Source organism: Fomitiporia mediterranea, assembly GCF_000271605.1.
Source record: "Fomitiporia mediterranea MF3/22 unplaced genomic scaffold FOMMEscaffold_5, whole genome shotgun sequence".
Taxonomy (NCBI): domain Eukaryota; kingdom Fungi; phylum Basidiomycota; class Agaricomycetes; order Hymenochaetales; family Hymenochaetaceae; genus Fomitiporia; species Fomitiporia mediterranea.
The window spans coordinates 2,681,681-2,706,853 of NW_006760390.1; the positions used below are offsets into that span (position 1 = coordinate 2,681,681).

The 25,173-nt window shown below is 47.5% G+C and overlaps 7 protein-coding genes across 7 annotated transcripts; 2 read left to right on the forward strand and 5 right to left on the reverse strand.

Moving 5' to 3' along the window:
- The first annotated feature begins 306 nt into the window (after positions 1–306).
- FOMMEDRAFT_122033 (uncharacterized protein) lies at positions 307–8,018 on the forward strand. The gene is made up of 14 exons (XM_007265876.1): positions 307–529; positions 584–1,586; positions 1,653–4,047; positions 4,103–4,263; positions 4,325–4,397; positions 4,458–4,737; positions 4,786–4,831; positions 4,886–5,768; positions 5,844–6,184; positions 6,237–6,380; positions 6,434–6,489; positions 6,543–6,595; positions 6,654–7,480; positions 7,548–8,018. The coding sequence occupies exons 8-14, from the start codon at positions 5,717–5,719 to the stop codon at positions 7,860–7,862; spliced, it is 1,788 nt and encodes a 595-aa protein (XP_007265938.1). The 5' UTR covers positions 307–529; positions 584–1,586; positions 1,653–4,047; positions 4,103–4,263; positions 4,325–4,397; positions 4,458–4,737; positions 4,786–4,831; positions 4,886–5,716; the 3' UTR covers positions 7,863–8,018.
- A 54-nt stretch (positions 8,019–8,072) lies between these two features.
- Positions 8,073–10,730, reverse strand: FOMMEDRAFT_106989 (Nramp-domain-containing protein; the record flags this gene model as incomplete). Its single annotated transcript, XM_007265877.1, has 9 exons — positions 8,073–8,945; positions 9,016–9,128; positions 9,186–9,298; positions 9,355–9,697; positions 9,757–9,877; positions 9,949–10,241; positions 10,293–10,329; positions 10,386–10,482; positions 10,546–10,730. 9 exons carry the CDS (start codon positions 10,728–10,730, stop codon positions 8,343–8,345), a joined length of 1,905 nt encoding a protein of 634 aa, XP_007265939.1. The 3' UTR covers positions 8,073–8,342.
- Positions 10,731–10,911: 181 nt separating this feature from the next.
- On the forward strand, positions 10,912–12,593 carry FOMMEDRAFT_122043 (MED6-domain-containing protein). The gene is made up of 7 exons (XM_007265878.1): positions 10,912–11,013; positions 11,072–11,214; positions 11,289–11,380; positions 11,439–11,521; positions 11,573–12,107; positions 12,174–12,308; positions 12,372–12,593. Exons 1-6 carry the CDS (start codon positions 10,942–10,944, stop codon positions 12,212–12,214), a joined length of 966 nt encoding a protein of 321 aa, XP_007265940.1. The 5' UTR covers positions 10,912–10,941; the 3' UTR covers positions 12,215–12,308; positions 12,372–12,593.
- A 176-nt stretch (positions 12,594–12,769) lies between these two features.
- On the reverse strand, positions 12,770–14,138 carry FOMMEDRAFT_106994 (Adaptor protein complex sigma subunit). Its single transcript, XM_007265879.1, has 5 exons — positions 14,080–14,138; positions 13,759–14,024; positions 13,621–13,692; positions 13,488–13,563; positions 12,770–13,134 (listed from the first exon to the last, which is right to left on the reverse strand). The coding sequence occupies exons 1-5, from the start codon at positions 14,099–14,101 to the stop codon at positions 12,989–12,991; spliced, it is 582 nt and encodes a 193-aa protein (XP_007265941.1). The 5' UTR covers positions 14,102–14,138; the 3' UTR covers positions 12,770–12,988.
- Positions 14,139–16,947: 2,809 nt separating this feature from the next.
- Positions 16,948–18,348, reverse strand: FOMMEDRAFT_155473 (uncharacterized protein; the record flags this gene model as incomplete). The annotated part of the gene is made up of 5 exons (XM_007265880.1): positions 16,948–17,225; positions 17,283–17,327; positions 17,379–17,603; positions 17,662–17,918; positions 17,975–18,348. The coding sequence occupies 5 exons, from the start codon at positions 18,346–18,348 to the stop codon at positions 16,948–16,950; spliced, it is 1,179 nt and encodes a 392-aa protein (XP_007265942.1).
- Positions 18,349–18,736: 388 nt separating this feature from the next.
- On the reverse strand, positions 18,737–21,571 carry FOMMEDRAFT_155474 (uncharacterized protein; the record flags this gene model as incomplete). Its single annotated transcript, XM_007265881.1, has 11 exons — positions 18,737–18,980; positions 19,060–19,183; positions 19,248–19,326; positions 19,916–19,960; positions 20,019–20,076; positions 20,138–20,165; positions 20,217–20,474; positions 20,531–20,570; positions 20,642–20,829; positions 20,888–21,141; positions 21,198–21,571. 11 exons carry the CDS (start codon positions 21,569–21,571, stop codon positions 18,737–18,739), a joined length of 1,692 nt encoding a protein of 563 aa, XP_007265943.1.
- A 377-nt stretch (positions 21,572–21,948) lies between these two features.
- FOMMEDRAFT_155475 (SGT1-domain-containing protein) lies at positions 21,949–25,131 on the reverse strand (the record flags this gene model as incomplete). The annotated part of the gene is made up of 10 exons (XM_007265882.1): positions 21,949–22,460; positions 22,525–23,093; positions 23,157–23,489; positions 23,543–23,706; positions 23,768–23,845; positions 23,899–24,078; positions 24,137–24,290; positions 24,334–24,575; positions 24,638–24,725; positions 24,800–25,131. 10 exons carry the CDS (start codon positions 25,129–25,131, stop codon positions 21,949–21,951), a joined length of 2,652 nt encoding a protein of 883 aa, XP_007265944.1.
- Between the last annotated feature and the right edge of the window lie 42 nt (positions 25,132–25,173).

Below are 25,173 nucleotides of genomic sequence, written 5' to 3' on the forward strand. Positions count from 1 at the left end.
TAGGCCACTCTCTCCTCTAAACGGTGTGTGACATTATGTCACATTATGTCACATAGACCCTTATTTTCCCCTTTTCCTGCTCCATCATTTTAATTTCACGGTCCTGCTAAATTTAATTTCGTCTGATTGGTAGCCGTGTAATTTACATGTGAGAAGTCGGTTTTGTAATTATCTACCGTAAGAAATGTTTGAGTTGTTAATTCCCATCCGAGTGTAGAGTTGCTACCATCTTCGGCCTTTGCTCTTGACGCTTGTCCACCATAACTTGGCGCAAACACCATGCGCCTCCCACCAGCAACACCTCTCATAAACAGGCGCGCACTCCTCACAAAGCCCTCAAATGGTCACGCCGCCTTCATCCCCAGCGTCCGAAAACTCGTATTCGAATACTGCGACGTCTGGCCCTCATCCGCTCACGTCCGAACATACATCTATAACAACGTCGAACAGCTCGCACGCAAGAACCCCCATGTCGAGTTCGTCGTTAAACAGCGACCGTCAAAGGAACCTATAATTCGAGGGTTTTATTGTATGTCTGGGTCTTTAAAAGTATCTCAAACATGCTAACAACGAACACGTCCAGTGAACAACCGGGACAAAGTCATCAGCCTAAAAGGATTCGAAGTCACCCAAATACAGCAGAAGGTCCAGCTGCTTCTCGACTCTTCCGGCGCCAAGATAGTACCATTAAAGAGGAAAACGGTCGTTAGCACGACGGAGTCGGCCAGAGGCATCTGGAGCGGAATGCACACTCCCGAACCGTACAAAATCTGAGCTACCCGTTTAGCGTGTTGCTCCTCTAGTACTTTTCGCTATTATGGCGAATAAAACCCGGAAGCGAAGCCATGTTGAGCACACGTCTAAGGAGATTGACGTTATCCTAGGCCCATGCCGTACTTAAAGGTCATTAGCCAGACATCATCCCTAACCTTTGTGCCTTCTCTCGAATCACGATGTTAGACCGTTCATAGTATCTAATGTCTTAATTGTAATGCAAACTATAATACAAGACAACAAGGCATAGAGAAAGAAACGTCTCCGAGCGAGCAAGAACATGCATGGAAGGACAAGAAGACAAGAAAACAACCGTCTCAGAAGTCTCGCCATGAAACATGTTGCCATACAAATGTCAAGTTACCGAGCTGCAAAATCCGCTTCCTGGACACCCTTCCGACCTTTTCCTGCAGTTGGGTATGGTGAAGAAGGACGAGAGCCAGAAGGACCAGTGTCCTCGAGAGGCACTGGCAACGGGCATAGATAATACGGCTCAGAAGTCCCGAAGTACTCGTACTCCGCATCCGTTTCATCTTTCTCCCTTTTTGCATTGGAGAAAACATTGAACGTCGAGTTTCTCCTTGATTGACTAGAAGGTAAGTGAAGCCTAACACCCGGATCATCTTCATCCTCGTCTGTTGCATGCGAAAACACACTTCGAGTTGTCGGCGCAAGGTATTCAAGTCTTGTCCGAGCGATGGAGGTAGACATGGTGTTTCGCCAGTTAGAGCGAACCCGCTGTTCCGCCCGGACGCGTTCAATTTCTTCTTCCTCATCAGTGGGTATTTCATCTCCGTCCGCATTGAGACGTGCTACAAATAAAGGAATATAGCATTAGATGCATGCTTTACACAACCAGGACAATGTAGGACACTTACCCCAACCGCGTCGCCTTCGGCCAACCACACCTGCATCCTGTGGTTCTGTATTTAACCGCGGCAGGTCTGTTTCGCTACGGTATGCTTCACCAGCATAGCGTGGTGCGCGAACCTGGTGTCTAAACCTATCCAACCTGAAGAAAGTACTTGCACTGCCTGATGGTGGGGGAGGAATCACTGGAGGTCCAGATGGATATCGCAACCACATGCCATCTTCACGTCCAGAAGCAAACCCACTGTCGCGCGAGCTTGTAGTAGAATAGGAAGGTGCGAGCATATCGAAGGCATCGTCATTGTCCCACCACGCGTCAGTGTTGATCTGATATACTTGTTCATCCCCGTCTGCATTGAGACGTCGGCGAATACGGTAGCTGCGACCTTCTGCTTCATCAATGGCCTCACGGTACGCGGTTGTTAATCTTCGGTCTTCCTGCGTGTCTCCTAATGGAGAGCGACCCTCCTCGTCTTCATTACGGGAGTCCACGTCCGCTGCTGGTGGTGCTGGGATAACCCGTCCATCTCTTAGAGACTCAGACAATGCATTTGAAAGTCTATCCAGACGACCGTATACGCCCTGCATGCGAGAAGACACTCCCTCCTGGCGCTCTTCTTCCGCAAACCTAGGCGAGTTGCCAGTAGATGGAGTATCGCCAGAAGTTGATGGGCTGACTGGTGGCAAGATATACGACAGACGAGGCGGGGAACTACCATTGTCCGCCCTCCTTTGCCTAAAACTTCGTGTTCCGCCCAAACTTCTTCGTACTACGATCGGACGGGAGGTGGAATCGTCAACTTCAGTTTCAGAACCATCACTGTCAGCTTGTTGGCGATGATCACGACGGACATTCGACTCAAATTGAGCGATCCGCCGTGAAACTCTGTCGGGCGAGCGTGGAGGAACAATAACTCGAGAACCAATGGGATTGCCTGACCCAGCACCCGAGGGACCTTGGTAATCGGACCACACACGTAAAACTCGCGTGGGTCTCTCTGCGGGAGCATTTACAGAAGATCTTTCAACCGTTGCTGCTGCACGAGATGCCACACGTCTACCAAGCAATGTACTAGCCTCATCACGAGATGCCACGCGCCTTCTCAAGGGACCATTGACGGGGCCAGTTTCTTGTCTTGATTGAGGTGCAGTAGTTGTAGTTGTGTTAGTGTCTTGCGTCGGCCAACGGAGCCTCGGGAATGGAGCTGGGGTTCGCTCTGGATTCTCGCGAGATGAAGTCGCGTTTGTCGACGGTCTCGAATCTGTCTGTCCGTCAGATGGGCCTGTAGCATCACGTCCTCCACTATCAGTTCTATTTGTCATGTTTCGAATGAAGTTTGAAGCAGCTCTCATGTAATCAGGAAGTTCAGCTCCAAGCGCATCGAGTCTGTCGAGCCTGTCGCGAAGCACCTCCGTATCAAGTGGCACATGGTTGTCTTCATCGGATAATACTATGGCAGAGTGAGAAGGTCCAATACGAGATCGTGGCTCTTCTTGAGTAGATGCTTCCGGGTTTCTGAGCCTAGTTAAAGTGGTTGTCTCCAAGTCCCGAAGTGCGCCGCGAATTTGCTGCAGGCGATTTAGGGTATCAATAAGAGCGGAAGAAGCGTTCCTGAGGTTCTGCTGCGTCGCGTCGAGGTCCGAGTTTAAAGTCTGCATCTGGTGAACACTTGGAGGCGATGTCGATTCAGATCTACTTGTAGTTCGCCGTCTTGCGCTATTCGACCGACGGCCAGGTGGACTCTCGCGTTCTTCATCGGATGACGGCATGGTGGTGGTATACTAAAGACTGGCGACGACAGTCGAGTCAGCCTGCTTTTTAATGAAGCCCAGCTGTGGCCTGTTGTGGCCACTGCGTGTTGGATGGGCGCGTCAGGCCAGCGCGGAAGTGCTATGCTGTTCATTCAGCTTCTGCTGTTCGCCGATATCTACGCAGATCGAGATACGTACAGATCGGCTTGCCTGTGGGTGGGATCACCAAGAAGATAACTCCTACAAGACTGCAGTGTTGGAAGATGTTTGCAGTACAGCAGAAATGCAGCGACCTGGGCTGGCTTGGAACGACGCACGTGAGCAAGTCGCGTAATGTCGGGTCACCCAAATTACCGTGTCCTTTCTGCTACAGTAGCAGTAGCACGTTAGAAGCTTCCCCAATGTTTCGCCGACCGCCTACTTCTTTGCGTTCAGTCGTTCGTGCTCGTCCAGTTCGCTCGTGTCGCCGCCCTCTTTCCTCTCATGTGGCGCCTACAAACAGTCTGAAGGCTTCCTGGCAGCGCGGGGCACTCATTACCCTGCTGTCGGTTGCCGGTGTAGCAGCGTTCTTCCAAACTCGCAACAAAGTCTTGCTGGATAGTCAAGCACCAATTTCCCCCGTGGCAGGAACAGAGCCGACTCCAATCCGCAGTTCGTGAGTTGCCTTGCACAACACGTCACCGATGTTCACCTCGCCTCTTCTCAGCCGATCCCGCAACTGGAATTGAATTTCCCGAAACACTTGTTATTCCGTCGCGTGTCCGACTTCCTCCGTTCCAGCTTGTAGGCTTGGGTGTACGGACAGTCTCCTTCCTCGGGATCAAAGTCTATTCAGTCGCATTTTATGCAGATCTTACGAATCTAAAAGTTGTAATTTTGCTCTCTAAATATCTCGGACGTCGAAATGAACTTGGCGCTTACTTTACAGATACCTGAGAACTTGAATCCGGATGAGAAGATAGACTACATAATTTCTAATACAGCTTGTGTCATTCGGATCAGTACGTTGTTCCTCGCAGCTCTCCCTTTCACGCGCTCAGCTTGTTGATCCGCATCACCAGTTCCTACGCGGAACACCTCGTACTCTCATCTGCGTGATGGGTTTATGCGTGCTTTGCAAGCAAGGATGACGAACCAGTTAAAGGACGGCAGCATCTCTACCCAAGAGGCAGAGGACGCTCAGTCTCCATTGCGTAAGCTCAAGTCCGCATTCCCCAGTTCTCCACTTCGAAAGGGCGAGCCACTGGATATCCTGTTGCTGCCTCCACCGAAGAACCCCAGCGAGAAACGAGCTCTAGTAATTAGAGACCTTGGCTCTATTGAAAGTAACTGGGTTTCAAAGTGAGTACTACAACCTGTTGGACATACAATGTACTGACTTTCATGTAGGCAATTCGTCAGCGTCTATTTTGTAGGTGATGGCATCAGTCCGCCAGTGAGTCAACCGTATAAATTTGTTTGGCACAATTATTCAAAAATGAACGAGCAGATGAAGAAGACTGTTGTCGAATTTCTGCAAGACTCGCCCGCAAAACTCACGAATTGAGATCGCAGACCGGAGCTTGTGCCTGGGCTATGTATCTGCAGAGAATTCTTGACATACAATTATTGCATCTCTACTCTGGCTTTTATGCTGAAACTACAAAACAAGGTATATAAGTACCTTTCTGGACGGAATATAAATCGCTTTTAGTTAAGTCTTCGCCATTTACCGTGCAATAACGATTAGGGCCTAGGCCCCTATGCAGCGCGTCGTCGTTTGAGTAACCCCACACGGCCGCCACCTGTGGCAATGTTTTAACCAAATTACGTTCTATGTTCGGTTTGGGGATCCTCTGAGTTTAAACTCTGGCGTAATTACAAGTGCGGCGTGTCTCTCAAGTAGCTACTATAATAACCATAGGTGCGCTTCCCCCTTACCCCTCCCCGGTTTTCACGCACATTCGTGTGTCCCTAGGACCATGTATTTCTTGAAGAATACAGGGACCCTGCGTGAATACAAGGTGATGATTGGATTTTGACTAAACTTGGAAGGAGATCGCTTATTCGGGGATGAGTAAATAAGTTTTGTTTTAGGCTCCGCAAAATCTAGCGATCGTCATCCATGGCTCCACGCTATGCTGCTTGCATTTTTCAACTCCGTGCGCTACCGTCGTACACTACAATGATTCTCCATCTGTCTGTTCAGCGCCACGAACGTAACAGTGGCGAATGATGACTGGAAAATCTGGAGGTCTTTAAAATAGCTTTCATTACTTACACTGTCTATCTTAGCACATCTAGCTTACTTCATGAACTGCGGCTGTTGACAAGCAAGATAATGAATTCCTCTTGGCGTAGTATATTGGCTCTCATTGTGTTCCTTCTTACCAGTATGTGATAATTTATCTGTATATGCGCTTTGGTAGTTAAATTTCTTCTCTCTCTTTCGCATATTTCTCCTGCAGACCTTGTTGGCGTCTTCCCAATTAAAGTCCCTATTCCATACCCAGCCAGAGCATTATGTTTCGTGGAAAGACTAGCATCTCGTCTACGAATCTGTAACCCTTCGCATTCATGTTGTCACCCACATCCTACCTTCGAAAAGGGTGCCGTTGCTGCTCCTCGCCACCAAAATAGCATCCTTTGGCATAAATTTACGATTGGTTTTCAGACCGCGCCTCTCACAGCTGTGCTTTTCTTGCTGGCAACGGGTGTCCTTCATGGTGTCGATGTTCGGATTGGTATTATTGGATCAGGCGGAGGCGGAGTTGTACCTTTAGATATCATGGCGCTCTTTATTTCTCTGGTAACATCACATTCTGTACCGACACTCGTACAATTGCTGAGTTTCTGGATAGGCGTATATAGCAATCTCGTTGGACGTCACTGGACTCTTCCGCTTCCTCGCATTTTGGGTCGTTAGAAAGGGAGGATCATCCGGAAGAAAACTTTACTTGTATTTGTATATTTTCTGGTTCCTTACTGGCGTGTTTGTTGGCAACGTAAGTTCTAGTATTATGCAGTCCATTTGAGTGTAATTAATGCTTGCATACAGGACCCCGTTATTCTGTTTGGAACACCCTTCTTGGCTTATTTTGCTCGTGTAACTGGGTAAGCATTTCTGGCTGATATTCTGGTTGATTGATGTCTTACGGAACATGAAGGATTGTGCCTCCAACAGCATGGATTTTCGCGCAATTCGCAACGGCAAATATGGGTAAGCCGTGTCTACTTTGCAAACGATAATTGAATTAAACAGAATCGATATACCACAGCATCCGGCGTATTCCCTTCGTCAAACCCTACGAATCTTGTGTTAACAGAAGCATTCCACTTCTCGTTCATCTCCTACACCGCACACATGGTCCTGCCTGCTCTTGCTGCAGGAGTTGCAGTATATTTCCTTCTTAGATTTGCCCTCTTCAGGTCGAGGGAGCAGGTACCCAAAGAAATCGACGTAGTCGAACTTTCTCCTGAGCCGCTTGCACCGCCGATGCCTGAAAACCCTCCAAAACACGTACTTAGAGGCCTTCATGACATCAATGGAGCGATCTTTGGCTCTGTCTTGTTCGCAATTACGCTTGGTGTTCTTATCGGCACTTCTATTCTGCACATTCCGGTGTATCAGATTACGATCCCTGCTGCGGTGCTTATGCTTGCGCGGGATATTTGGCATGACAGACAACAGTGGAAGTCGAAAAGCGAGAAAAATGCTGCTGTGCCTGTGCAACCTGAGGCGGCTCAGCTCGAATCCGGTGCTTCAACGACGGTGGCGGAGATGGAAACTGCTTCGAGGATCAACGATTCGAACGAAATTCAGGTTAAGAAGAAAGATCACGGAACGCTTTCTTCGTACATCGATCACCTGAAGAAGGATAGGTTACCGACGGTTATGACCATCTTGCCTCGTCTTCCAGTCTCTATGATTCTTTTCGCAATCTGCATGTTCATTCTGGTGCAAGCCTTGACGGCTTGGGGATGGGTCGAGGTCTTCGCTGGATGGTGGGCTGCCTGGATTCGCGCTTGTGAGGACAACGGAACGGCCTCCGCGACTGTCGGTGCTGTTACGCTGATGCTCGTCCTGAGTACAATACTCTGCAACGTTCGTGCATGCTCATTATCATTACCAAGGCGATGTAGCTAACACATTTACGATTTATCCCATGTAGATATGCGGAACAAACATAGGAACTACCATCCTCCTCGCCAGAGTCCTCCAATCCTGGCTCGAAAACAACTCTCCTATCGACCCAAAAGTCCGAGTAGGCTCGATCTTCGCACTCGCAGTCGGTACAAACTTTGGCGCGTTCACATTCTCGTTCTCCGCGTCACTCGCGGGTTTACTTTGGCGAGATATCCTGAGACAGAAGGGAATTATTGTGCATCAGACACAGTTTGCGTTGTTAAACCTCCCGATTATCGTTGTTGCTGTCGCCGCTGCGGCTGCGGTGCTTGTTGCGGAAGTGTATATCGTTCCTCGGTGATTTTTGTGTTGGTTAAGTGGGTGTTACGGGTTAACCTCCTTTGCGCTAGCGTCCCTGTTAGCGCTAAGCAAATTTATAAATAGAAGTGCTTCGGACCTTGTAACATCATTGCCAGCCTGCAATTCGTGGTTTGGGCAAAAATGAAACGAGATTTGTAGAGATTATACCAGTAAACGAATAAAGAACCTTTGTTGGTTGTAATGTTCTCCAAAATTGATAGCAACTCTAGTTGAATACAACAATGTACTATGTACAGTGAATCATGGTCGAGATCGAATGAAAATACACCAAACAAATTGTGTTAATCCACCATTGAGAAATTAAAACCTCCGAGTTAAAAATATTTAGATAACAAATGCAGAAAAATAGCAACAGAAGTGCAACGAGAAGGTCGAACAGCAGATGAAAGCGAGAAGGGATACTGTACAGGGTTTTTATACGAGTCTACAAATCATAATTCAATGGGTCCAAAGCAGCCCGCTAATCGATAGCAAGAGTGACTATAAGGTAGCCATTTGCAATGAGGATTACGATCCAAATGGCATAGGAGAGGATTGTTAATGGCCATCCATTGCTGTAATCGACGTATTCGCTCGTCGTGTCGCCCACTGATAATGGCACAGCTACAGTTTCATCGTACGCGTCCTTTGATTCCGTTCTTGCTCGGTCCTTGGCTTTCTTTTCTTTTGTTTCTATCTCGATTTCGGTTTCTTGGATATCGAGTTCGACCGGATCTGGGACGTCGTCATCTGGAACCTCGATCTCTTCTTCCTCAAGGTAATCCTCGGTGATCGACTCCCTCTTACTAGAAGATTCGGCCTTCTTTTCTTCGTCGTCCTCGCTCTTTTCCGATTCTTCTGAATCAGGGGTGACAAGGACACTCTCTCGTGGTTTTTGTACCCGCATGACGACAGATGACGATGTAAGCCAAACCAGCGGGAACATTACGAATGGAAGGACGATACTCAGTACGACCTGCGAGATGACAAGTAACGTATCGATGCCTGCGCGGCCGACGATAATGGCTACGAGCATAGACGGAATGAGCCCGAGAAGACGCGTAACGAGACGACGGAGGAATGGCTAGCCATTTACAATTAGTTCAGTACATTCCATATCCGAAGATGAACCGTTAGAATATACTGTTACTTACGGAAATACTCCATTGGATGAAACCTTCGGAGACTATTTGACCCGCCAGAGTCGCAGTGATACTTGCACTTTGTCCTGAACTTATTAGCGCAATTGCGAATACGACCGCGGCCGCTTTATCCAACATGCGTTTTCAGTCAGATCACAAGTTGCTAGAAATTTTCAACTTACGCCTTCCGACTATATCTCGAATGAGATCGAATGCATCAAATAGTCCTGCCGGCGCCCCGTTCGCTGTTTTCCCAGGACCAAAGAAAAATACAGCGCTGGACAAGATCAATATTCTACATGACGGATCTTTGATAAGTCAAGGCTGTGTTGCTCGAGATAGTAAACTTACGCAGAGTTGATAAGCACTGCAAAGCCGAGTAAATTTACAACAAGGTCCCAGATACCATGCGTGTAGTGAGCCTTCACGAATGCGAGGGTGTTATTCTTTCGTTCTCCGTAAGGTGTCCATGTATCAAGTTGGTCGTCTCCGCCGTGTCGTCTAACGGGCCTCACGGCGAAGAGGCTCTTTATCGCCTTCTTGAAAATAGCACCTCTAGTCAAGGGCAACTGTATTGAAGGTGGTGGAAGACCGGATCTACTTTCTGGCCGAGAGTTAACACGGTCGTGCGTTGCGAGATGGGAACCCAGATACAGTGCATGTGGCATGACCGTTGCGCCAATAATTCCAACAGCTAATGATATCCATATGTTCAGAAATTTATCTATTTTAAAAAACTGACGAAATTAATACCAGCATAGAGTGCAGATGGTTCTGCCAGGCCCTTTGAAGGTAGATATCCGGCGAATACATCAGGCCAGTGAGGGCGGACCCGTACTAGAAGGACTATGAAGCAACAAAAGACAATCAAGACCTGACAAATTCAAGGATGAGCTGGCTGAACATGCCAGGAAAAAAGTTTAAACGAAGCAAGGCTAGACTTACGAGCACAATTATAATCATTTCGAAGATGCGAACGGGTTTGCGACGCCCCTTTGTCGGATCTCCGACAGCAAGGATAAAGATAACATCGGTCGCCGTGAGGAGAACGGCGACTGGAAGGGGCAGACTTGGTATCAATAGCACCAACCCAATCGCAGAGCCTAGAAGTTCGGCAATGTCTGTGCTAACTATGGCGAGTTCCGATAGGACGTAGAGTGGGTACAGGAATACATATCGGACCAGTCTAGGATAGCGGGGATGGTCATGCATGAGCAGACGGCAGTGGCTAGCGAGATCTAAGGTCTCTTGAGCATACAGTCGATCCTAGTTTAGAGGGGATGAACTACCTAGGCCCGTCACACAACCAAGTTTGCATGAAAGAATCTATTGCGAACATGTCAGGAACTGTCCGAAAGGACGGGATAGCATTCAGTCCTAACCTGTAGCACAACTGCACCCAGGCCCGCGAGGAGGACCACGAAGAGTAGTTTGTAGCCAAACTGGGAGCCGGCCAAAAGATCCGTGCTCCAATTGCCTCTGCGAGTGCGACGTTGCAGGTGAACCCCACCGCCAAGACGGACAGACATTCACAGGACTTACGGGTCGAAGTACGCGACAGCACATACAATCCCGACGCCGAAGTGGTGCTTCATATGGCGCCCGACAGTTGTGCATACCGTCTTGACATTTTGCACGCGCCTTTGCAAGGCGTCAGGGCGCCGGTCGGACGCGCCGTCCGCGCGCTGGGGTGCAGCAGAGGACGCGGGTCGCCTGGAGGAGGCCATGGAGGGGGTGAAGAGCTGGCGGAGACATGGGGTCGTGAACTAAGAGCTGACGACGATACCCGATAGTTTGGGACCCGACAGAGGGGAATTCACGGTGGGAGTCGCTCGATGAGGAACACAACTCGCGCTTTCATTCGCGTTTCTTCCTACGCGTCTCGCGACGACGGCGCGTCGGACGTGGCCGTGGCTGCTCTCCTCCCCGCTTCCCGCCATGGACCTCGACGACCTCCATCCAGCCGACGACTATAGCCATCGTTTTTTCATCTGGCACGAGTGGATCCAGGTATAGCATTAGCAGCCTTCATTTCCCGTACCCTCGGCTCAACCTTAAATTTCAATAGGCAAATGGCCCGTTAACAACCGAAACGGTGTTCGATTACTTTGCTACATCCATGTTTTACGACAAACAAAGCAACAATCAGGTTCTTCGCATGCAAACCATGCATACAGGCCAGCCAATCTTGAACGAGGCAGAAGAGCTCAAGTAAATCCTCCACCCCCGCGAAATATTTCTCCAGCGCCGTTGCATAGGTTCTGACTCGTCTCATTTTCCCCCAGGCGCTTCACAGGCATCGAGTTCGCACTCGTACACGCCCAGCCCCCATCCTTGTTTATCATTCACAAGCGCGAGCGCCTTTCACCCGAAGAAGGTAGCAGCCCGGCCATTCTCTCATGACCATCAACCTGATTCCTCAATCCTTCCCACAGTCCGCCCGTTGGCGGCATATTTTATCATAAACAACCGGATATACCAATCGCCTGACCTATATACCGTGATCTCCAATCGTCTTGTTCGTGTATTTCCCTGCCAAGAAAGTAATCGTTTCTCAAACATCTCTTAGCTCACTAGCTTGCATGCAGTGCAATCTTCTCTCGATGTACTCCGGACAAACAGACCGGACTTCACCCCTCGAACAGGCTTCATCTGGCCGATTGTCGATGCCCCAGCCACAGATTCAGTCACAAAGAAGCGGGGAACTGAAGATACCCGAGAAACTGCGAATGAGTCCTCCGATTCCTTTCGCGCCGCAACAAATCAGGAGGACTTGAAGCAACAAAAGAGCGGTGTGGTAACATCTGGAGGTACCCATGTAAAAAAACTGGAGAACATAATCCCTCTTTTGAATGCAATGCGCACGACCGCAGCACACACTACCGCATCTTTCGCGGCCCGAGAAGCATCTGAAGCTAATGCAGCCTCGGTGTCTATGCATGAAACACCACGAGCATCCTCAACTCCGGGTCCGACACAATCGACTCGGGAAGAAACACCAATATCATCCCTGGCAGGTAGATTCTTCCAACAGCCTCCGCCTGATACTGCAGGCTCTACCTTGTCAAGGCCTTCTACTGCAGGAGGCAAGAAAAAGAAGAAACGTATGTCATAATCAGCTTTGTAGTGCCTCAATATCGAGTGATCATTTGTACTTTTTAATATATTAGGTATGTCAAGTGCTGCAACTGATGCAGTCCCTTCCGGATAAACGCATCACAATATTTCCAATTGCATTTGGGGTTGAGACCTGCCAGTTGAAACCCCTGGTAACTATGTCTAGTGGAAACATGTTTCTCACCCAAGTAAGTTACCTTGGCTCTCTTCAACCATCGGATAACCGGAACGCTCTAATCGGCATCCAATAGCACAGTATTGAATTGATTCTGGGTCTTGTGGGCTAGTCATCAGCGAATCCGCGGTCATTGGAACAAACCCGAAAAGGCCTAGCATTTCGCTTCATTCCGTTCTAGTGGTTTTCCGAAGTCGTAGTCGTAGTTTGTGCGGGAGTAGCACGAAACAATAATATTGTATACATGTATGGAACAACATCATTCATATCAATTTTGCATAGGGATTCTTGATACGGCATATACCGTTCATATACATAAGTCTCAGCACCCCAGTACCGGTTATATATAAACGTTGAGAGTCTCGGATAACAATAGCCTGATCCGTCTAAACGTCATTCTTCTAGTTTTGTTACTTCATATAAATGCCGATTGGTATCTATGACAAGGATCCGGAACTCTGCTGGGAAATGAATGTTCGCGCGTCCACATGAACTGCATGTCGGAGTGATATCTACCAATTGACACCGAGACACAGTAGATATCTCTACGACACAAATACATGCTGGATCTCGAAAAAAAGAAGAGGATAACGAAAAGAATCCGATATAGTACAGTGCGAGTATCATGTGCGATTGTAGCAATTAAATTGCAATGTGTGCTGAACGTAGATTACCGGTGGAAATCGGAAAACACTAACGAGCACCGACGCCCGTGAGACGGTTTGTTAACCAGCCAATCGGCGTTTGCAGGGACGAGCTACGTGGACCTGAGCCGGATCCCAGAGCAAGCGGGTTCGCAGACTGGAAGGCCTGCTTACGGGCCTGCGACGACGCGTGAACTGCGGAGCAAAAACAAGCCAGTCAGTATGCAAGTAAAGCAAAGAAGACCAGTGTTCTGCCGAAGAGAAACATAGAACCAATGCAATCGCAAAGATAGACTAAAGAGTGCAAGCGGGGTGGGTGTATGAGAAGGCACTGTGGCGATGTGAAGATGATTTGACTTTGGGGTGGTAACCCGACCAGCGGGAAGAGCTGCCGGTGGGGTCAACCATATGCATATGCCATTCCCGCAGGAGAGAAAATCAGGGAAAAAGAAGGAAGGGACGGGAAAAAAATGGGACGTTTGACCTTGCCGAATCCTCTTGATTGGAGAGAAAAAGGACACGGATAAGATAATTATATATTTACGCACTTGCTTCACCGATTTCATCGACGTTCGTCTCTAGTACCAGGCCGCCTTGGATTACCTCTGCAAGGATGTGGTGTACCTGTTCTGACGTTAGGGAGCTGAATGTATCGGCAAGACACCAGCAAGAGGAACGAACATCGTCGAAGTGGAATACCAAGTCGAGTTCGCAGACGTTCTCAAAGGCCTTATCCAGTGATTCGACAAATACCTAAAGAGTGATGATATGCAAGTCAATATTCACAAAGGATCGAAACAACTACACAAAATAGCACACCTGTATTAAATCCAGGATACCTAACTCGCTCTCTGAAGTGTCCACAACAAAGACAAAGTATAGCGTCGCATAGCACCGATACACCACCCGTACTTCATCTCCTATTCTATCCCCAAGCAGCGCATTGAGTTCTGGGGTATCGAGAAAGTTACAGAGGGACGCAGGGCGAGAAGAAATGAGCGAGAAGATCTTGTTGACAAGAGACTGTGCAGGGGTCCGGAGCGGCGTATAGAACTTCGTCAGACGTGGCACACCGGAAGTGTTGACTATAAAACTCATTTAACTCTTATAGATATCATAGCTGCAGAGTTGTTGACGCACATATGAGCACTGCGTGTATCATCCTGTAGGCGTACTTAGTGATTGTAGTTCCACTCCAGAGCATGCACGGGACAAGTAGTTAAGTAGATAACTGTCGATGATTTTCATATTTCCATTTATGTATTAGTAGATTCGCGTTCCAGTAAATTACCGTACTGTAGATGTTACATGTTTGTTATGAAATACTGTTGGAGAAACAAGAAAATGATGCATATTATATATATACGTATGTATACCCTCACTCGTCCATATCTGTGCCTTCATATGACTCTGTATCTTCATCTGATTCGGCGAACTCAGGTGGCTCCACGGGCATGCTTGTACTCGCTGCAGTTGTTGTACCCGTGTCATCACGATCTGTAGGTTCGCACAAGTGCTAAAAGGCGAGAAATGTTATATAAATGCCACAAAGAGTGAGAAATCAGCGCTTATATTTCAGCAAGCATCATGCTCACGCACATTTAGTCTTCTGGCATGATGAAGGCTGTGAGTTTGGGTGCGACAGTTCCAACCATACCTGTCGCACATATTAGTGTTACCGTAAATTACATTAACAGAACGAGGTTAAGAAGCGCACCAGCAATTCTCTGCGAATTTATGACCATCTATAAGAATTCAATCGGTGTCGAATGTTGCAATCCGTCTTGTTATGACTCACCTTTCACCAGTTGGCCCACGATCCACGAGAACAATCTCTCCTTCCAAAATTCTTTGATACAGCTTATGCATAGCCAATCAGACGTCTTCCATTCACTCTCCGGGTCATTCTGGGAATTGAACATGTCGCTGAAGATGGATGTTAACGAAAGTTGGCGGGCAATCAACGATCTGGTGTCGCTAGCAAGACAGCTGTTGCCAGGAAGGTGCCCTGGCAGACATTCGAAAAGATCGTCAAAGCCAAGAGTAGGATGAAGTAGATGCCAGTCTGGAATGCGGGTCAAGATGATAGAGTCTTACAGCTTAATATGACTGCGTACTATTTTCTCCAAACAGCGTTGCACCTTGACTGCCACACTTCTGGCCTTTAAAAGGACAATAAGCTGCTTGTATCTTACCACACTCTGCTACTTACATGTACTTATAGTCTCAATCCAGGAATCGGATAAAATAGCTCGTTTGTCATATTTCTCGTTAAAATGCTTCGCAATCTGTCTTTGCGAAATGGCATGTTCCAAACGATTGATCAGATCAAAGCCAGGCTGACTAAATGCAAGCGTATTCGAGTAAATGCTGAAGCGACTAGTCATTGAAGCCAAGAGAACATCTGGAGCTATATTCAATGGCCGACTGGTTCCGGTGTAACCTTGTTGGGGGTATGTAACAGTCAATCAAAATGTAAATCTCTTCAGAAAAAGAAACTAACCTCGGAACATCGACATCCCCGACATCACCGTACGATATATCGCATCGAGGAATAGCATTACTTCATGCAACTCTACGAACTCCTTCTCGCACAGATCCGTCAAGAATCGCACGTCCGGGCTGTCAGACACAGAAGACATGAACGTATCATTCTCCAAAAGTACAGCTATAATCCAAGTCCGGTAAAGTGCACGATGAAATCTCAGACTCTCAGCCTCGGAGAGAGTGCTGGTAGGTGCAGTTCGGTCCTTGTATCTAAAGCCAGCGAGGTGTAAATTTCAAGCATACTTCTAAGCTGCACTGACAAGATTCACAGTACGCAGAAAATTGATTCCATTCTTCTGGACGTGGCTGATACCGCTGACAACGCCCTTGACTCCTTTGGACTAATGTCAACCTTCCAATACGCAGAATCCGGGTCCGGATCGTTCAAACCCTCCAATACGACCTGCAAGGGCTCTTCCCCAACTGTTTCCCTTGAACGCACAAGAGCAATAGCCCACGGCAAAGCTGATCCGACCTCGTTGAACCCAGCCGCTCGCATGATGGACCTCCTCCTCAACACAAATGCATTATACATGCATCTCGACGATAGTACCGCACACTGGAGCGAATAGTAATCTGGGACGAAAGTGAGCAAGCGGTCACAGATGTCGATAGGAAGGGACTGAAGAGATGTCTGGGGCATGATCAAGGGTTTTGTGTGAACCGGTTCGACTTGCGCCCTTTTTATTCGCGACTGGGTGGTTACGGTACCGTGCGCGAGAAGCCACGTGTTTGATGCGCCTTGCGGCCTTGACATAACGAGTCATACCTCGATGCTCTTCACCTGAGTCACCCGCCCTGATGCGCTCCGTGTGAATTCTTAAATACAAAAATTGAATGTGGGTCCCTTGTGGTTCAGAAGTCAAAAATATAATCATTTGTTTGTAAGAAAGTGCAGGCCCGGCCAATTTGTGTTATCGTAATATCAATCATACTTATATATCCTATAATGCAGTGCTATCCAAACATGTCCAATCAACGTTTTCCACTTTCAACTACATCACCTACAATGTGAAGAATCTTGTTCACTTAAAATCTGTCTCTATGAAACCACCCAGCTTCAGACTTTTCCGCCGCTATCGTACTCGCTGATCCTGCCAGGCATGCCTATTGCATAAAACTCTTCACCTTCCTATTCATCCCAGATCACATAAGGGCAGACCGTGGCATCATAATCTATAGGCTTGCATAGATGCTGTGAAGCAAATAATAAATCACGAGAATACTGAAGAAGGAAATGCCTGTGCTTTAACAAGCATCATGCGCACGCACATTTAGTTTTTTGGCATGCTGTTCGTTGTGTGTCTGACAACAGCAATTCCAACCATATCTTTCGTACACATTAGTGATACTGCGAATTATGTAGAAAAAAACAATGTTGAGTAAGCTCGCCTGCAGTTCCTTCCAAGTTCATGGCCATCTGTAGAGGAAAATAAGGACTGAATACTACAATACATCTCCTCATGGCTCACCTTCCACCAATTGGTCCACAATCCATGAGAGCAAACTCTCCTTCCAAAAGTTCCTGATGCAATTTATACACAGCCAATCAGACTTTTTCCACCGGCCCTCCGGGTCGTTTTGAGAATCAAACAGCTCGCAGAGCAGGAATGTTAATGAGTCTTGGCGAGAGAGTAACCTTCTGATTTCTCCAGCAAGATATTTATTGCCGGGAATGCGTCCTGGCAGACAGTTGAGAAGCAAGCCAAACTCCAGATAACGGTGGAGTAGATGCCAGTCTATGACACCGATTAAGCTGTCAGGTCCAAGAGTCTTACAATCAATAGACCACATACTGTTTTCTCCAAATAATCCCGCGTTTCGCCTACCGCACTTCTGACCTTTAGAAGGACAATGAGTTTGTTGATATCTGACCATGGTTTGTAACTTACATCTCTGTATAGTTTCAACCCGGTATCTAGTTAAAATGGATCGTCTCCAATATTTCTTTCCAATCTGTTTCCCGATCCTTTGCTCAATCGCCGTGCGCTTGAAGCGATTGACACCATTAAAGAAGGGCAGTCTGGATAGGCTTCTCGTAGGACTGAAACGACCTGTCATAGAAGCTAGGGCAACATCAGGAACTACATTAAGAGGCGGATTGGCATCACGGAAGTCTAGCCGGAAGTATGGTCGTCATTCAAAATGGAAATATCTGCGGAAAAACCAACTAACCTTCGAAAAGCTTTGTTCCTGATCTCGGAATCTTGGAAAACATCGCACCGAGAAATAGCATTACTTCATGTAATTCTGCGAGCTCCCTCTCACACAGATCCGTGAAAACCTTAATGCCCTTGATGACGATATCGGAAAGTTGGTGCATGTCATCTCCGAGGAGTACGGTTATAATCCATGTCCGGTAGATTGCACGATGAAATCTCAGACTCTCGACTTCAGAGAGTGTACTGGTAGGAGCAGTTCTGTCTTTGCGTCTAAATCCAACATATGTAAATTCCGCACTTCGCTACACTAGGCTGCGCAGACTCACAGTAGACAGAAAAACGATTCAAGCCTCCTTGTTGCGGCTGATACAATTGGCAACGCTTTTGCCTCCCGTCCGCCAATATCGATGTTCCAATACGCAGAATCCGGGCTCGTATCGGTCAAACCCTCCACGACTACCTGCAAGGGTGCTTCTTCAAGTGCATACTTCATGCGCACGAGCGCAAAGGCCCACGGCAGAGCAGGTCCAATTTCGTTGAGCCCGACCTCTCGCATGATGGTCCTCCTCCTCGGTAAAAATGTATTATGTACACATTTTGAGGACAAAACCGCACTTCGCAGCGTATGGTAGTCTGATACGAGGGTGAGTACGTACTCACGAATCTCAAGGGGAAGCGATTGGAAAGATCCGCGGGACATGGTCAAAAATGTTGAACGTGCATCAGGATCAAGTCGCACTTTTATTCACTTCTGGGTGGAGGGGCCACCATATAATTATGTACCACAACATAGCATAGCATGGTTGGTGCGTTTGGCCCTCGATACTCCGAGAACCCCGCTAAATTTCTCGTCGCAAAGTGCACCGTGTGAATGGAATGATGTTACTGCATGGACTAGAACGAAAGTGGTCGCAAATCACTCAATAAAGGATAAAGTCCTTGTAGCAGAAGAACTGATCTGGGCCCAGAGTTTTCTCATACACATAATCCATTGTGCACCAGATATGGCCCTATCTGGATGTTATACAACGAAACATTCTCAACTCAACTGCATTATTGCTCTACAGTAAGACGAACTTCACCTACTTTCAGGATTCTTCTCTGGGCAACCACCAAGGCTCCAGTCTCCCCACCAGCGAGCTAACTGGGCCCGCAAGGCCCGCTTGACTCTTAAAGCTCTCCAAGAAATTCCGAAACGTTCTATAATCCATGGGCTCTTCGTCGCCCAAATCACCCGAATCGCGCTCCAGAGCAGCGCGCACCTCAGTATCCATCGCTGCTTCATTTTGAAACAGATTTAGTTGAAGGGTTTTATAAGGACCGAAAGGCTTTCTGGAAAGACACGCTTTCTGAAGTTCTGCTTCCATTGCTTCCGAGACAGCTTCAAATGCGTCTCTAGGTTCGGATTCACTTTAGGTCGACTGCCAGATTGAGGTGCCCGCAGCTTTGGTCTTTCATCTGGATTTTCTGGGAAGGTCCTGGCCTCTGTTCCTTGGGACGATTCTGCTTAACCTCGATGCCTTTAGGGATATACGCTACGGAGCCGGCCAATCAGTTCCTAATCTGCAATCAAATTGCGAATTAAATGAGCAGACATACCGCCCCTGCCTTGCCGTTCTCGCAAAATATCATTCCACATATCGTCAGAAATACCCAGAGCTGTTCGCGAAAACCTCTCCTTGACGCAAATACATTATACATGCATCTCGATGGCAGCACCGCACACTGCAGCAAATTGCAGCCTAAAGAGGCGAGCAGATCAATAGGAGGGGAAAGAGATGCACGGGACCAGACCAAGGGTATTGTGGATGAACCAGTTCAAGTCGCACGCATTTTATTCGCGTCTTGGCGGTGATTACGGTACTGCGAGAGGATCCACGTGTTTGATGCGTCTCGATAATTAAGAAACATACCCCCGATACACTCTTCGCCCAAGTCACCCGCCTTGATGCGCTCCGTGTGAATTCTTAAAGACAGGATTGAACTGGGGCCCTTGTGGTTCAGAAGTCAAAATACTTATAACAAATACGTGGTCCCGTACTTCACATATCGCGCAATGCATCGGGTGCAGCGGAAGCCAAGCTTATACATTCAACAATTTCCACTTTCAACTGCATCACTTTACACCATAAAGAACCTTGTAGACTTAACACCTGCCTCTATATAACCATCCGACTTTTGACTTCTTGCTGCTAGTGTAGTGGCCGATTCTACTAGCCCTACCTAACTCGTAAAACTCTTCAAACTTCCTATTCGTCCCAGCTCACGTAAGGGCAGACCGTGGCATCATGATCTACAGGCTCGCATAGATGCTGTGAGGCAAATAGTGAGTATCATGCCTATGCCTTAACAAGTATCATGCACACGCACATTCAGTTTCTCGGCATGCCGTTTATTGTGTGTTTGACAGCAGCAGTTGTAACCATATCTTTCATACATATTAGTGATACTGCATGCTATGTAGAAAACTCAAAATTGAGTAAGCTTACCTGCAATTGCTTCCAAGTTCGTGGCCGTCTGGAAGGAAAATAAGCACTGAATACTGCAATCTACCTCGTCATGACCTACCTTTTACCAATTGGTCTATAACCCATGAGAGCAATCTCTCCCTCCAAAACTCCTTGACGCAATTTATACACAGCCAGTCGGACTTTTCCCACTTGCTCTCCGGGTCGTTCTGAGAATCGAACATGTTGCCGAGCACGTATTGTAACGAGTCTTCACAGGGAATCAATCTTCCGATGACGCCAACAAGATAATCGTTGCCAGCAATACGTCCTGGTAGAAGATCGTCAAGGTTCAAGAAATATTGCAGTAGATGCCAGTCTGTGACGTTGGTTCAGCTGTCAGAGTCAGAGCGTTACAATCAATAAACTGCATACTATTTTCTCCAAACAATTTCGCAGTTCGCCTGCTACACTTCTGACCTTTAGAAGGACAATGAGTTAGATATATCTGACAGTGACTTGTTACTTATATGTTTTATTTCCAACCCGGTATTTGGTTAGAATGAATCGCCCTGGGGGTGTTGTCACAGACCCTAGCATGCTTAGGAGGCGCCTGTAGTTAGCCAGATAAAGGAAGGGCGGTCTGAACGGGTTCGTGTACGGGTCAACACTGACACGAATTCTTGTAGCAGTCTGGACAATATCAGGAGCTACACAGAGAGGCAGACGATAGCCTGGTCGGGAATATGGTTGTCAATCGAAATGAAAATATACATTGCCAAAGCAGCTAACCGTCGAACAGTGATCCCCTGAGCTCAGAACTGGAAAATATCGCACCGAGAAAGAACTCAACTTCACGCAATTCTGCGAGCTCCCTCTCACACAGATCCGTCAAGAACCCAATGCCCTTGTCGACGATATCAGAATACTGGTACCTATCACCCTCGAGAAGTACGGCCATAATCCATGTTCGGTATATTGCGCGATGAAATCTCAGACTCTCGACTTCAGAGAGTGTACTGGTAAGAGCAGTTCTGTCTTTGTATCTAAATCCAATATATGTAAATTCCCCACGTTTGTTACACTGGGCTGCGAAACTCACCGTACACAGAAAAACGATTCAAGCCTCCTGGTTGCGGCTGATACAGCTGACAATGCTTTCGCTTCCTTTCCGCTAATATCAATATTCCAATACGCAGAATCCGGGCTCGTATCGGTCAAACCTTCCACAACTACCTGCAAGGGTTCTTCTTCAAGTGCATACCTCATGCGCACGAGCGCAAAGGCCCACGGCAGAGCAGGTGCAATTTCGCTGAGTCCGACCTCTCGCATGATGGTCCTCCTCCTCGATAAAAATGTATTACATACGCATCTCGAGGACAAAACCGCGCATCGCAGCGTATAGTAGTCTGGAACGAGAGTGAGAATGTAGTCACGAATCTCGAGAGGAAGCGACTGGAAAGATCCGTGGCTCATGGTCAAAAGTGTTGAACATGCATCGAGATCAAGTTGCGCTTTTATTCACGTCTGAGGGGCGGCGACTGTATAATTATGTATCACAACATACCATACCATGTTTGGTGGGCTTTGGCCCTCGATAAACCTGCTAAATTTCTCGTCTCAAAGTGCACCGTGTGAATGGAATGATGTAACTGCGAAGACAAGAACGGACTCGATCGCATATCACTCAAAAAAGGATGGAGTCCTTGTAGCAGAAGAACTGATCTGGGCCAAAATATTTTCTTATACACCAAATCCATTGTGCACTAGATATGGCCCTATCTGGACGTTGTACAATGAAACATTCTCAACTCAACTGTATCGCTCTACAATAAAAAAGACTTTGCCCACTTTCAGGATTCATCTCTGGGAAACCATCCAGGTTCCAGTCTCCCCGCCAGCGAGCTAACTGGGCCCGCCAGACCCGCTTGACTCTTAAAGCTCTCTAGGAAATTCCTAATCATTCCATAATCCATCGGCTCCTCGTCACCCGAATCGCCCTCCTCGCGTTCCAGAGCAGCGCGCAACTCAGCATCCATCGCTGCTTCAATGTCGTCATCCTCCGCGTCCATTTGTTCGTCCACGTCCTTGTTAACTGCTTTCTCTTTTCCTTTCCCCTTCGAAACAGGTTTAGTTGAAAGTTTTTCAGGACTGAAAGGCTTCTTGGCAAGACGCGCTTTCTGAAGTTCTGCTTCCATCGCTTCCATGACAGCTTCAAATGAGTCTAAGTTTGGGTTCACGTTTGGTCGAGGGCCGGATTGAGGTTCCCGCAGCTTGGGCCCTTCATCTAACTTTTCCTGGAGAGCTTCTGGCTTCTGTTCCTTAGGACGATACTGCTTAACCTCGATGCCTTTAGGGATATATGCTATGGAGCGAGTCAATTAGTTCCTAATTTGCAACGAAATTGCAAACTAAGTGAGAAGACATACCGCCCCTGCCTTGCCGTTCTCGCAAAATATCATTCCACATATCATCAGAAATACCCAGAGCTGTGCGCGAAAACTCAAGGAATTCGTCTTGTTCCTCGCGCATGTCAATCTCTATTTCACCGACGACCTGTGGACGGTCTTCCTCATCTTCTTCTTCATCCCCAACTCCTTCATCTGTCTCGTCATCAGAGTCTACGCCGTCAAAGTCGTCACGAGGTAAGATTGGTCGTCGGATCGGCTTGGACTTCGGAGGAGTTTCGGTTGCCGCAGCCTTTCCTTTTCCTGTGGTTGCTGGAGAAGTTAAAGACTGTGTTTTTAAGTCGTCTCGCGCCTCGGTCTCCATTGTCACTGGAGCGACTCGTTGAGAGTTGCTATAGAAGTCGGCGGGCATTTTCCCATAGTCTCCTGGATCGAGTGCAGGAACAAGCTTGGCCATTGCTTCATTTCGCGCTGCATTCTCTGCAGCATTCCCAGTCTCTTCTACCTGCTGCATATTATCGTCTTCAGACTCAGAAGGGAATTCCTCTTCGCTGAATTCTGACAACTGGTCGTCTTCCGACATTTGCTCGCTGTAACGACAGTTAGTCAATAACAGCCTAAATAGATAGTCTCTCGATGTGGAATATGCTTACTCCTCAAAAACAGCACCTTCAAGAGTACCTTCACCTTCTACGAATTTCTCTACTTTCTTCGCCAAGTTTTTCAACTTGTCTGCTTGAGCCTGCACCGCCTGATTCTCTGCGTCCTCCGTAGAGTCAGGTTGGTCAACATCCATGGCGTCCTTTTTCTCTTCTGGTGGAGTCGCTTTCGGGCGCATCGTCTCTGCCAGTTTCTCGTCAAAGTTCTCCGCGTCTACGTTCAGCCAATCGTCGGGTTCTTCCTCAAGGTTAGGAAGGGTCGGATTCTCTCCTGCTTGGGCGATGGCATTATTTACGAGCGTCGCGAAGGAAAGGCGAGATGCATCACTGGTGAATGTTAAGGTCTTTGGATTACGATAAGATAAATATACTGCACTTACTCGTCTCGCCTTGAGTTTACGAATACCTCGGCCGCTCGATCTTCTAGCTCATTCCATAATTGAGAGCCTTCAAGCTCGTTCTTGAAGTAGCCCATCGATTTAAGCTTTTTAATGTAGTCGTTGTATTCCGGTCTACGTCGCAGGGCGTCTTTTCGTGCTTCAACCTTTTGTTATACAATCCATTCAGTAATTGAATTAGTTAGATTAGAACAATCAGTGACTCACAGAAGCTTTCTGAGCATCAACGCTTGAAGCATCAGATTTTGGCTTGGTCTCTTGATATAGCATCTCAAATCCACATCCCTATAACAAAGTAAGCAACCCAGCCAATTGCGAGTAAAGTCAACGCTACCTACGATCTTCATGCCTATGTCCCTCCATCTCCATTCCTTTGTCTCTTCACGCTCTTTGAATTGCCCGAAGATCTTGGGAGGGTGGAACTTCTGCCCAACTAGTTGTGCATATGCGGTACGTGTCATCCGGACAGGGCTTAATCCAGATGTTTGAGGTGGGAAACGGGACATTTTGTGAGCTGCCTATTCAGTCCCGTCAGGTTCTTTAACACGTCGAGAGACGATGAGAAGTCCAGCTTACTCTGAGTTGAATTGCGTCTCTTGTGTAGAAAGTCTCGACCGCCCTCTGAACCAACGATGGATCCTTTACAAGCGCTTTTGCAACATCAACAGGTATGAATGCTTTTGTAATGTGAATGTGTTGCCGAGCAGCAGCTGGGTAGCTTTCCAAATAACTGTTATGCCTCCACAAAAATCAGAAGAAAAGTAAGAATTTACCTTGAGATTCGCTTCCACACAGCATTCTGTACCTCCTTCGGTGCCTCAGTAGGATCGCTAGACCTAAGAGCATTCAAGGCATCTTGCACGCTTAACCAGCCGGCATCATCTTCGTCTGCGAAGTTCTCTCCTTCATCACTCTCGTTACCGGTAGTTCGACGACGATGCTGATCCGGTTTCGTGGACGACGCCGATTGGTATGAGAGCGGAATAAGGTGAAGGTTGCCACGATACAGCCAAACCTAAAGTACATTACAATTAGTGGATATTGGATCGGAAATATCGTCACTATATGCGCACGTACTCTATTCTCTGAGTTACTAGGTGTCACCCACGACGGGAGGTATTCCGCAGCTTCAATAAGTAAGAACTCGCCGTCTGAGTCGAATACACTGCATGTCCAGGGAGCTTTTGTCATTTTCGCACTGTTTTATTCAAGGAAATATTAAAGAGAATGTTGACTTACGTTACAGCAACGTCCCACTTTTTGCTGATCTCACATAAGAGCCAGACGACGCACCACTCATCATCGACGCTGTCTCCAACACGCACACGTCCTTCGAGCATCCACTTCCCTTCATTTTCCTTATTTTTACTTGAATTGTAGTCGTCTGGGACGACCTTGAGCTCGAACGCATCCCGATGCCAGATAAAGTCCGGAAGAAGCTCCTTAACGTATTCCTCGATGAGTGCTGCTAAACCTGTCACGGAAGACTTGTCCGCGTTATCGGGAGAAGGATAAAGTGCGTATTGCAGCGTATCTTCTGAAATACCCGGCGGTCGGTTGAAGATGTCCATCTCGTTGGTGGTTAAGGAGTGAGGTGCTTGCCAGAACTTTTG